At 44.8% G+C, this 14,751-nt stretch overlaps 1 protein-coding gene across 1 annotated transcript in view; it reads left to right on the top strand.

Moving 5' to 3' along the window:
* Positions 1 to 14,751, top strand: part of LOC307146692 (uncharacterized protein) — a gene marked incomplete at its 3' end in the record, with an annotated part of 42,819 nt that extends 28,068 nt beyond the window's left edge. The window contains exon 9 of the mRNA XM_079850902.1: positions 14,684 to 14,751. Within this exon, the coding sequence (XP_079707028.1) occupies positions 14,684 to 14,751 (68 nt within the window). The remainder of the gene's footprint in view (positions 1 to 14,683) is intronic.

Here is a 14,751-nt window from a genome sequence, read left to right as displayed (position 1 = left end):
AAAGTACGACTACAGGCACAACAACTCCTGAAAGTACCACAACTGAGACCACAACACCGGACATCACAACAACAGAAAGTACAACCACAGCCACAACAACTCCTGAAAGTACTACAGCTGAGACCACAACAGTAGAAAGTACCACACCTGAGATCACAACTGTGGTGGCTACTACAACAACAGAAAGCACCACAGCAACAGAAAGTACAACAACAGAAAGTACGACTACAGGCACAACAACTCCTGAAAGCACCACAACGCCGGACACCACAACGACAGAAAGTACAACCACAGCCACAACAACTCCTGAAAGTACCACAACTGAGACCACAACAGTAGAAAGCACCACACCTGAGACCACAACTGTGGTGGCCACTTCAACAACAGAAAGCACTACAACAGAAAGTACGACTACAGGCACAACAACTCCTGAAAGTACCACAACTGAGACCACAACAGTAGAAAGTACCACACCTGAGACCACAACTGTGGTGGCTACTACAACAACAGAAAGCAGCACAGCAACAGAAAGTACAACAACAGAAAGTACGATTACAGGCACAACAACTCCTGAAAGTACCACAACTAAGACCACAACAGTAGAAAGCACCACACCTGAGACCACAACTTTGGTGGCTACTACAACAACAGAAAGCACTACAACAGAGAGTACGACTACAGGCACAACAACTCCTGAAAGTACCACAACTGAGACCACAACAGTAGAAAGCACCACACCTGAGACCACAACTGTGGTGGCTACTACAACAACAGAAAGTACGACTACAGGCACAACAACTCCTGAAAGTACCACAACTGAGACCACAACACCGGACATCACAACAGAAAGTACAACCACAGCCACAACAACTCCTGAAAGTACCACAACTGAGACCACAACAGTAGAAAGTACCACAACTGAGACCACAATTGTGGTGGCTACTACAACAACAGAAAGCAGCACAGCAACAGAAAGTACAACAACAGAAAGTACGACTACAGGCACAACAACTCCTGAAAGTACCACAACTGAGACCACAACACCGGACATCACAACAACAGAAAGTACAACCACAGCCACAACAACTCCTGAAAGTACCACAGCTGAGACCACAACAGTAGAAAGTACCACACCTGAGACCACAACTGTGGTGGCTACTACAACAACAGAAAGCACCACAGCAACAGAAAGTACAACAATAGAAAGTACGACTACAGGCACAACAACTCCTGAAAGCACCACACCTGAGACCACAACGCCGGACACCACAACGACAGAAAGTACAACCACAGCCACAACAACTCCTGAAAGTACCACAACTGAGACCACAACAGTAGAAAGCACCACACCTGAGACCACAACTGTGGTGGCTACTACAACAACAGAAAGCACTACAACAGAAAGTACGACTACAGGCACAACAACTCCTGAAAGCACCACAACTGAGACCACAACGCCGGACACCACAACGACAGAAAGTACAACCACAGCCACAACAACTCCTGAAAGTACCACAACTGAGACCACAACAGTAGAAAGCACCACACCTGAGACCACAACTGTGGTGGCCACTACAACAACAGAAAGCACTACAACAGAAAGTACGACTACAGGCACAACAACTCCTGAAAGTACCACAACTGAGACCACAACAGTAGAAAGCACCACACCTGAGACCACAACTCTGGTGGCTACTACAACAACAGAAAGCACTACAACAGAAAGTACGACTACAGCCACAACAACTCCTGAAAGTACCACAACTGAGACCACAACAGTAGAAAGCACCACACCTGAGACCACAACTGTGGTGGCTACTACAACAACAGAAAGCACTACAACAGAAAGTACGACTACAGGCACAACAACTCCTGAAAGTACCACAACTGAGACCACAACACCGGGCATCACAACAGAAAGTACAACCACAGCCACAACAACTCCTGAAAGTACCACAACTGAGACCACAACAGTAGAAAGTACCACACCTGAGACCACAACTGTGGTGGCTACTACAACAACAGAAAGCAGCACAGCAACAGAAAGTACAACAACAGAAAGTACGATTACAGGCACAACAACTCCTGAAAGTACCACAACTAAGACCACAACAGTAGAAAGCACCACACCTGAGACCACAACTTTGGTGGCTACTACAACAACAGAAAGCACTACAACAGAAAGTACGACTACAGGCACAACAACTCCTGAAAGTACCACATCTGAGACCACAACAGTAGAAAGCACCACACCTGAGACCACAACTGTGGTGGCTACTACAACAACAGAAAGCACTACAACAGAAAGTACGACTAAAGGCACAACAACTACTGAAAGTACCACAACTGAGACCACAACAGTAGAAAGCACCACACCTGAGACCACAACTGTGGTGGCTACTACAACAACAGAAAGTACGACTACGGGCACAACAACTCCTGAAAGTACCACAACTGAGTCCACAACAGTAGAAAGCACCACACCTGAGACCTCAACTGTGGTGGCTACTACAACAACAGAAAGCACTACAACAGAAAGTACGACTACAGGCACAACAACTCCTGAAAGTACCACAACTGAGACCACAACACCGGACATCACAACAGAAAGTACAACCACAGCCACAACAACTCCTGAAAGTACCACAACTGAGACCACAACAGTAGAAAGCACCACACCTGAGACCACAACTGTGGTGGCTACTACAACAACAGAAAGTACGACTACAGGCACAACAACTCCTGAAAGTACCACAACTGAGACCACAACAGTAGAAAGCACCACACCTGAGACCACAACTGTGGTGGGTACTACAACAACAGAAAGTACAACAACAGAAAGTACGACTACAGGCCCAACAACTCCTGAAAGCACCACAACTGAGACCACAACGCCGGACACCACAACGACAGAAAGTACAACCACAGCCACAACAACTCCTGAAAGTACCACAACTGAGACCACAACAGTAGAAAGCACCACACCTGAGACCACAACTGTGGTGGCTACTACAACAACAGAAAGTACGACTACAGGCACAACAACTCCTGAAAGTACCACAACTGAGACCACAACAGTAGAAAGCACCACACCTGAGACCACAACTGTGGTGGCTACTACAACAACAGAAAGTACGACTACAGGCAAAACAACTCCTGAAAGTATCACAACTAAGACCACAACAGTAGAAAGCACCACACCTGAGACCACAACTGTAGTGGCTACTACAACAACAGAAAGCACTACAACAGAAAGTACGACTACAGCCACAACAACTCCTGAAAGTACCACAACTGAGACCACAACAGTAGAAAGCACCACACCTGAGACCACAACTGTGGTGGCTACTACAACAACAGAAAGCACTACAACAGAAAGTACGACTACAGGCACAACAACTCCTGAAAGTACCACAACTGAGACCACAACACCGGACATCACAACAGAAAGTACAACCACAGCCACAACAACTCCTGAAAGTACCACAACTGACACCACAACAGTAGAAAGTACCACACCTGAGACCACAACTGTGGTGGCTACTACAACAACAGAAAGCAGCACAGCAACAGAAAGTACAACAACAGAAAGTACGACTACAGGCACAACAACTCCTGAAAGTACCACAACTAAGACCACAACAGTAGAAAGCACCACACCTGAGACCACAACTTTGGTGGCTACTACAACAACAGAAAGAACTACAACTGAAAGTACGACTACAGCCACAACAACTCCTGAAAGTACCACAACTGAGACCACAACAGTAGAAAGCACCACACCTGAGACCACAACTGTGGTGGCTACTACAACAACAGAAAGCACTACAACAGAAAGTACGACTACAGGCACAACAACTCCTGAAAGTACCACAACTGAGACCACAACACCGGACATCACAACAGAAAGTACAACCACAGCCACAACAACTCCTGAAAGTACCACAACTGACACCACAACAGTAGAAAGTACCACACCTGAGACCACAACTGTGGTGGCTACTACAACAACAGAAAGCAGCACAGCAGCAGAAAGTACAACAACAGAAAGTACGACTACAGGCACAACAACTCCTGAAAGTACCACAACTAAGACCACAACAGTAGAAAGCACCACACCTGAGACCACAACTTTGGTGGCTACTACAACAACAGAAAGCACTACAACAGAAAGTACGACTACAGGCACAACAACTCCTGAAAGTACCACAACTGAGACCACAACAGTAGAAAGCACCACACCTGAGACCACAACTGTGGTGGCTACTACAACAACAGAAAGTACGACTACAGGCAAAACAACTCCTGAAAGTATCACAACTAAGACCACAACAGTAGAAAGCACCACACCTGAGACCACAACTGTAGTGGCTACTACAACAACAGAAAGCACTACAACAGAAAGTACGACTACAGCCACAACAACTCCTGAAAGTACCACAACTGAGACCACAACAGTAGAAAGCACCACACCTGAGACCACAACTGTGGTGGCTACTACAACAACAGAAAGCACTACAACAGAAAGTACGACTACAGGCACAACAACTCCTGAAAGTACCACAACTGAGACCACAACACCGGACATCACAACAGAAAGTACAACCACAGCCACAACAACTCCTGAAAGTACCACAACTGAGTCCACAACAGTAGAAAGCACCACACCTGAGACCTCAACTGTGGTGGCTACTACAACAACAGAAAGCACTACAACAGAAAGTACGACTACAGGCACAACAACTCCTGAAAGTACCACAACTGAGACCACAACACCGGACATCACAACAGAAAGTACAACCACAGCCACAACAACTCCTGAAAGTACCACAACTGAGACCACAACAGTAGAAAGCACCACACCTGAGACCACAACTGTGGTGGCTACTACAACAACAGAAAGTACGACTACAGGCACAACAACTCCTGAAAGTACCACAACTGAGACCACAACAGTAGAAAGCACCACACCTGAGACCACAACTGTGGTGGCTACTACAACAACAGAAAGTACAACAACAGAAAGCACTACAACAGAAAGTACGACTACAGGCACAACAACTCCTGAAAGTACCACAACTGAGACCACAACACCGGACATCACAACAGAAAGTACAACCACAGCCACAACAACTCCTGAAAGTACCACAACTGACACCACAACAGTAGAAAGTACCACACCTGAGACCACAACTGTGGTGGCTACTACAACAACAGAAAGCAGCACAGCAACAGAAAGTACAACAACAGAAAGTACGACTACAGGCACAACAACTCCTGAAAGTACCACAACTAAGACCACAACAGTAGAAAGCACCACACCTGAGACCACAACTTTGGTGGCTACTACAACAACAGAAAGCACTACAACAGAAAGTACGACTACAGCCACAACAACTCCTGAAAGTACCACAACTGAGACCACAACAGTAGAAAGCACCACACCTGAGACCACAACTGTGGTGGCTACTACAACAACAGAAAGCACTACAACAGAAAGTACGACTACAGGCACAACAACTCCTGAAAGTACCACAACTGAGACCACAACACCGGACATCACAACAGAAAGTACAACCACAGCCACAACAACTCCTGAAAGTACCACAACTGACACCACAACAGTAGAAAGTACCACACCTGAGACCACAACTGTGGTGGCTACTACAACAACAGAAAGCAGCACAGCAGCAGAAAGTACAACAACAGAAAGTACGACTACAGGCACAACAACTCCTGAAAGTACCACAACTAAGACCACAACAGTAGAAAGCACCACACCTGAGACCACAACTTTGGTGGCTACTACAACAACAGAAAGCACTACAACAGAAAGTACGACTACAGGCACAACAACTCCTGAAAGTACCACAACTGAGACCACAACACCGGACACCACAACAACAGAAAGTACAACCACAGCCACAACAACTCCTGAAAGTACCACAACTGAGACCACAACAGTAGAAAGCACCACACCTGAGACCACAACTGTGGTGGCTACTACAACAACAGAAAGCACTACAACAGAAAGTACGACAACAGGCACAACAACTCCTGAAAGTACCACAACTGAGACCACAACACCGGGCATCACAACAACAGAAAGTACAACCACAGCCACAATAACTCCAGAAAGTACAACAACCGAGATAACAACAGTAGAGAGCACCACAACTGTGGGTATCACAACAGCGGAAAGCACCACCCCTGAGACCACAACTGTAGGTACAACAACAACAGAAAGTACGACCACAGGCACAACAACTCCTGAAAGTACCACAACTGAGACCACAACAGTAGAAAGCACCACACCTGAGACCACAACTGTGGTGGCTACTACAACAACAGAAAGTACAACAACAGAAAGTACGACTACAGGCCCAACAACTCCTGAAAGCACCACAACTGAGACCACAACGCCGGACACCACAACGACAGAAAGTACAACCACAGCCACAACAACTCCTGAAAGTACCACAACTGAGACCACAACAGTAGAAAGCACCACACCTGAGACCACAACTGTGGTGGCTACTACAACAACAGAAAGTACGACTACAGGCACAACAACTCCTGAAAGTATCACAACTAAGACCACAACAGTAGAAAGCACCACACCTGAGACCACAACTGTAGTGGCTACTACAACAACAGAAAGCACTACAACAGAAAGTACGACTACAGCCACAACAACTCCTGAAGGTACCACAACTGAGACCACAACAGTAGAAAGCACCACACCTGAGACCACAACTGTGGTGGCTACTACAACAACAGAAAGCACTACAACAGAAAGTACGACTACAGGCACAACAACTCCTGAAAGTACCACAACTGAGACCACAACACCGGACATCACAACAGAAAGTACAACCACAGCCACAACAACTCCTGAAAGTACCACAACTGACACCACAACAGTAGAAAGTACCACACCTGAGACCACAACTGTGGTGGCTACTACAACAACAGAAAGCAGCACAGCAACAGAAAGTACAACAACAGAAAGTACGACTACAGGCACAACAACTCCTGAAAGTACCACAACTAAGACCACAACAGTAGAAAGCACCACACCTGAGACCACAACTTTGGTGGCTACTACAACAACAGAAAGCACTACAACAGAAAGTACGACTACAGCCACAACAACTCCTGAAAGTACCACAACTGAGACCACAACAGTAGAAAGCACCACACCTGAGACCACAACTGTGGTGGCTACTACAACAACAGAAAGCACTACAACAGAAAGTACGACTACAGGCACAACAACTCCTGAAAGTACCACAACTGAGACCACAACACCGGACATCACAACAGAAAGTACAACCACAGCCACAACAACTCCTGAAAGTACCACAACTGACACCACAACAGTAGAAAGTACCACACCTGAGACCACAACTGTGGTGGCTACTACAACAACAGAAAGCAGCACAGCAGCAGAAAGTACAACAACAGAAAGTACGACTACAGGCACAACAACTCCTGAAAGTACCACAACTAAGACCACAACAGTAGAAAGCACCACACCTGAGACCACAACTTTGGTGGCTACTACAACAACAGAAAGCACTACAACAGAAAGTACGACTACAGGCACAACAACTCCTGAAAGTACCACAACTGAGACCACAACACCGGACACCACAACAACAGAAAGTACAACCACAGCCACAACAACTCCTGAAAGTACCACAACTGAGACCACAACAGTAGAAAGCACCACACCTGAGACCACAACTGTGGTGGCTACTACAACAACAGAAAGCACTACAACAGAAAGTACGACAACAGGCACAACAACTCCTGAAAGTACCACAACTGAGACCACAACACCGGGCATCACAACAACAGAAAGTACAACCACAGCCACAATAACTCCAGAAAGTACAACAACCGAGATAACAACAGTAGAGAGCACCACAACTGTGGGTATCACAACAGCGGAAAGCACCACCCCTGAGACAACAACTGTAGGTACAACAACAACAGAAAGTACGACCACAGGCACAACAACTCCTGAAAGTACCACAACTGAGACCACAACAGTAGAAAGCACCACACCTGAGACCACAACTGTGGTGGCTACTACAACAACAGAAAGTACAACAACAGAAAGTACGACTACAGGCCCAACAACTCCTGAAAGCACCACAACTGAGACCACAACGCCGGACACCACAACGACAGAAAGTACAACCACAGCCACAACAACTCCTGAAAGTACCACAACTGAGACCACAACAGTAGAAAGCACCACACCTGAGACCACAACTGTGGTGGCTACTACAACAACAGAAAGTACGACTACAGGCACAACAACTCCTGAAAGTATCACAACTAAGACCACAACAGTAGAAAGCACCACACCTGAGACCACAACTGTAGTGGCTACTACAACAACAGAAAGCACTACAACAGAAAGTACGACTACAGCCACAACAACTCCTGAAGGTACCACAACTGAGACCACAACAGTAGAAAGCACCACACCTGAGACCACAACTGTGGTGGCTACTACAACAACAGAAAGCACTACAACAGAAAGTACGACTACAGGCACAACAACTCCTGAAAGTACCACAACTGAGACCACAACACCGGACATCACAACAGAAAGTACAACCACAGCCACAACAACTCCTGAAAGTACCACAACTGACACCACAACAGTAGAAAGTACCACACCTGAGACCACAACTGTGGTGGCTACTACAACAACAGAAAGCAGCACAGCAACAGAAAGTACAACAACAGAAAGTACGACTACAGGCACAACAACTCCTGAAAGTACCACAACTAAGACCACAACAGTAGAAAGCACCACACCTGAGACCACAACTTTGGTGGCTACTACAACAACAGAAAGCACTACAACAGAAAGTACGACTACAGCCACAACAACTCCTGAAAGTACCACAACTGAGACCACAACAGTAGAAAGCACCACACCTGAGACCACAACTGTGGTGGCTACTACAACAACAGAAAGCACTACAACAGAAAGTACGACTACAGGCACAACAACTCCTGAAAGTACCACAACTGAGACCACAACACCGGACATCACAACAGAAAGTACAACCACAGCCACAACAACTCCTGAAAGTACCACAACTGACACCACAACAGTAGAAAGTACCACACCTGAGACCACAACTGTGGTGGCTACTACAACAACAGAAAGCAGCACAGCAGCAGAAAGTACAACAACAGAAAGTACGACTACAGGCACAACAACTCCTGAAAGTACCACAACTAAGACCACAACAGTAGAAAGCACCACACCTGAGACCACAACTTTGGTGGCTACTACAACAACAGAAAGCACTACAACAGAAAGTACGACTACAGGCACAACAACTCCTGAAAGTACCACAACTGAGACCACAACACCGGACACCACAACAACAGAAAGTACAACCACAGCCACAACAACTCCTGAAAGTACCACAACTGAGACCACAACAGTAGAAAGCACCACACCTGAGACCACAACTGTGGTGGCTACTACAACAACAGAAAGCACTACAACAGAAAGTACGACAACAGGCACAACAACTCCTGAAAGTACCACAACTGAGACCACAACACCGGGCATCACAACAACAGAAAGTACAACCACAGCCACAATAACTCCAGAAAGTACAACAACCGAGATAACAACAGTAGAGAGCACCACAACTGTGGGTATCACAACAGCGGAAAGCACCACCCCTGAGACCACAACTGTAGGTACAACAACAACAGAAAGTACGACCACAGGCACAACAACTCCTGAAAGTACCACAACTGAGACCACAACAGTAGAAAGCACCACACCTGAGACCACAACTGTGGTGGCTACTACAACAACAGAAAGTACAACAACAGAAAGTACGACTACAGGCCCAACAACTCCTGAAAGCACCACAACTGAGACCACAACGCCGGACACCACAACGACAGAAAGTACAACCACAGCCACAACAACTCCTGAAAGTACCACAACTGAGACCACAACAGTAGAAAGCACCACACCTGAGACCACAACTGTGGTGGCTACTACAACAACAGAAAGTACGACTACAGGCACAACAACTCCTGAAAGTATCACAACTAAGACCACAACAGTAGAAAGCACCACACCTGAGACCACAACTGTAGTGGCTACTACAACAACAGAAAGCACTACAACAGAAAGTACGACTACAGCCACAACAACTCCTGAAGGTACCACAACTGAGACCACAACAGTAGAAAGCACCACACCTGAGACCACAACTGTGGTGGCTACTACAACAACAGAAAGCACTACAACAGAAAGTACGACTACAGGCACAACAACTCCTGAAAGTACCACAACTGAGACCACAACACCGGACATCACAACAGAAAGTACAACCACAGCCACAACAACTCCTGAAAGTACCACAACTGACACCACAACAGTAGAAAGTACCACACCTGAGACCACAACTGTGGTGGCTACTACAACAACAGAAAGCAGCACAGCAACAGAAAGTACAACAACAGAAAGTACGACTACAGGCACAACAACTCCTGAAAGTACCACAACTAAGACCACAACAGTAGAAAGCACCACACCTGAGACCACAACTTTGGTGGCTACTACAACAACAGAAAGCACTACAACAGAAAGTACGACTACAGCCACAACAACTCCTGAAAGTACCACAACTGAGACCACAACAGTAGAAAGCACCACACCTGAGACCACAACTGTGGTGGCTACTACAACAACAGAAAGCACTACAACAGAAAGTACGACTACAGGCACAACAACTCCTGAAAGTACCACAACTGAGACCACAACACCGGACATCACAACAGAAAGTACAACCACAGCCACAACAACTCCTGAAAGTACCACAACTGACACCACAACAGTAGAAAGTACCACACCTGAGACCACAACTGTGGTGGCTACTACAACAACAGAAAGCAGCACAGCAGCAGAAAGTACAACAACAGAAAGTACGACTACAGGCACAACAACTCCTGAAAGTACCACAACTAAGACCACAACAGTAGAAAGCACCACACCTGAGACCACAACTTTGGTGGCTACTACAACAACAGAAAGCACTACAACAGAAAGTACGACTACAGGCACAACAACTCCTGAAAGTACCACAACTGAGACCACAACACCGGACACCACAACAACAGAAAGTACAACCACAGCCACAACAACTCCTGAAAGTACCACAACTGAGACCACAACAGTAGAAAGCACCACACCTGAGACCACAACTGTGGTGGCTACTACAACAACAGAAAGCACTACAACAGAAAGTACGACAACAGGCACAACAACTCCTGAAAGTACCACAACTGAGACCACAACACCGGGCATCACAACAACAGAAAGTACAACCACAGCCACAATAACTCCAGAAAGTACAACAACCGAGATAACAACAGTAGAGAGCACCACAACTGTGGGTATCACAACAGCGGAAAGCACCACCCCTGAGACAACAACTGTAGGTACAACAACAACAGAAAGTACGACCACAGGCACAACAACTCCTGAAAGTACCACAACTGAGACCACAACAGTAGAAAGCACCACACCTGAGACCACAACTGTGGTGGCTACTACAACAACAGAAAGTACAACAACAGAAAGTACGACTACAGGCCCAACAACTCCTGAAAGCACCACAACTGAGACCACAACGCCGGACACCACAACGACAGAAAGTACAACCACAGCCACAACAACTCCTGAAAGTACCACAACTGAGACCACAACAGTAGAAAGCACCACACCTGAGACCACAACTGTGGTGGCTACTACAACAACAGAAAGTACGACTACAGGCACAACAACTCCTGAAAGTATCACAACTAAGACCACAACAGTAGAAAGCACCACACCTGAGACCACAACTGTAGTGGCTACTACAACAACAGAAAGCACTACAACAGAAAGTACGACTACAGCCACAACAACTCCTGAAGGTACCACAACTGAGACCACAACAGTAGAAAGCACCACACCTGAGACCACAACTGTGGTGGCTACTACAACAACAGAAAGCACTACAACAGAAAGTACGACTACAGGCACAACAACTCCTGAAAGTACCACAACTGAGACCACAACACCGGACATCACAACAGAAAGTACAACCACAGCCACAACAACTCCTGAAAGTACCACAACTGACACCACAACAGTAGAAAGTACCACACCTGAGACCACAACTGTGGTGGCTACTACAACAACAGAAAGCAGCACAGCAACAGAAAGTACAACAACAGAAAGTACGACTACAGGCACAACAACTCCTGAAAGTACCACAACTAAGACCACAACAGTAGAAAGCACCACACCTGAGACCACAACTTTGGTGGCTACTACAACAACAGAAAGCACTACAACAGAAAGTACGACTACAGCCACAACAACTCCTGAAAGTACCACAACTGAGACCACAACAGTAGAAAGCACCACACCTGAGACCACAACTGTGGTGGCTACTACAACAACAGAAAGCACTACAACAGAAAGTACGACTACAGGCACAACAACTCCTGAAAGTACCACAACTGAGACCACAACACCGGACATCACAACAGAAAGTACAACCACAGCCACAACAACTCCTGAAAGTACCACAACTGACACCACAACAGTAGAAAGTACCACACCTGAGACCACAACTGTGGTGGCTACTACAACAACAGAAAGCAGCACAGCAGCAGAAAGTACAACAACAGAAAGTACGACTACAGGCACAACAACTCCTGAAAGTACCACAACTAAGACCACAACAGTAGAAAGCACCACACCTGAGACCACAACTTTGGTGGCTACTACAACAACAGAAAGCACTACAACAGAAAGTACGACTACAGGCACAACAACTCCTGAAAGTACCACAACTGAGACCACAACACCGGACACCACAACAACAGAAAGTACAACCACAGCCACAACAACTCCTGAAAGTACCACAACTGAGACCACAACAGTAGAAAGCACCACACCTGAGACCACAACTGTGGTGGCTACTACAACAACAGAAAGCACTACAACAGAAAGTACGACAACAGGCACAACAACTCCTGAAAGTACCACAACTGAGACCACAACACCGGGCATCACAACAACAGAAAGTACAACCACAGCCACAATAACTCCAGAAAGTACAACAACCGAGATAACAACAGTAGAGAGCACCACAACTGTGGGTATCACAACAGCGGAAAGCACCACCCCTGAGACAACAACTGTAGGTACAACAACAACAGAAAGTACGACCACAGGCACAACAACTCCTGAAAGTACCACAACTGAGACCACAACAGTGGAAAGCACCACAACTGTGGCCACTACAACAACAGAAAGCACCACAGCAACAGAAAGCACCACAACTGAGACCACAACAACAGGCACCACAAAACAATAAAGTACGACAACTGGCAAAACAATCCCAGGTAACACTACCACAATGTAGTAGTACATTTCAAAGCTATAGTGACAAAGGCAACAGTGGCAAGGAAAATTTTCAAATTAGGAAAAAGATAATATTTTACATATAATTTATGTAATTCAGTCAATTTGTGTTAAGCATAATACCGACAAACTGTTTTATGTAAATCATTGTAATGCAGGTTCATTATTTTAAGCTAATACATTACTAATAGTGTTTGATTGTCTAAACCCTTGATTAATTCACATCTAAATAAGAGAAGACTTATCAATAAATATGTGTTGTATAATACCATTGCATGATTCAGTTGAATCATTTCATGATTCATCCATTAATCAATTTGATTATCTTTTTTTTTTTCAAGAATAATTTTTTCTTCCATATCCATGGGTCCACAGCCCAGTTAAACAAACATTTAAAAACTTGTATGCTTATTTCTTTTTCACTTATGGCAGATTATGTACATTTTGAACATTATTTTTATGTTTCGCATCATTATATTATGCACTGAGCCATATTCTTTCTTCTACTTGCAGAAAATGTAAAGATCCAAGTCCAGGGCCTGACGTCTGCACTGTTTCTTGATAATGTTGATTATTTCACTCCCGAGAGCCTACCATCTCCTATTTCCACAAATAACATGTAGTTTAAATTATTATTTTTTTGGTAATATTTATTGACCACATTACACTCCAAAAAAAAAAAAAAAAAAAAAAAAGAAGAAGAAGAAGAAGAAGAAGAAGAAAAAAAAGGATTTTAATTTATAAATTATTTTTATGTGTGAAGGAATTTATTTGCTGTATCTAGTAATAATGGGTTTTTTTATGGTCATAATCTTGACTTGATTATTGTTTCAGAGTAATTTTAAAAATGTATTGTACAAATTTGCTTAATTTTTGTAAAATTACTGCTTTTGCTGGGTAATAAATTATTTTTCACAGAGATGTTATAATTCCTTGCACTGATCACAGATTTTGAGATATTGCCTGCACGAGATCTGAAAATTATTTAATAAAAGTAATATCCAATGCCAAGTAAAAGTAATTATTGCCAGAGAAAGTATAAAAAGTATAAAAGTTAAATGGTTAAATAAATAAATACAGTTCTGTCAGGTCCATTAAGTCAAGAACACACAGACAATAAAAATAATTTAAGAATTTTTATTGAATAGATTGCAAACAAGTTGATGTTACTGAATTGAAATTTGGCGGTATGGCTCTGTTCAGGGAGTCCTCTGACCTTTCATGAGCACCATGAAATAGCAGAGAGTCAGAGGACAGCAGCAGCAGCATAG

The sequence above is a fragment of the Squalius cephalus genome (assembly GCF_949319135.1).
Source record: "Squalius cephalus genome assembly, chromosome: 19".
NCBI lineage: Eukaryota > Metazoa > Chordata > Actinopteri > Cypriniformes > Leuciscidae > Squalius > Squalius cephalus.
This window is presented reverse-complemented; position numbering and strand designations above follow the sequence as displayed.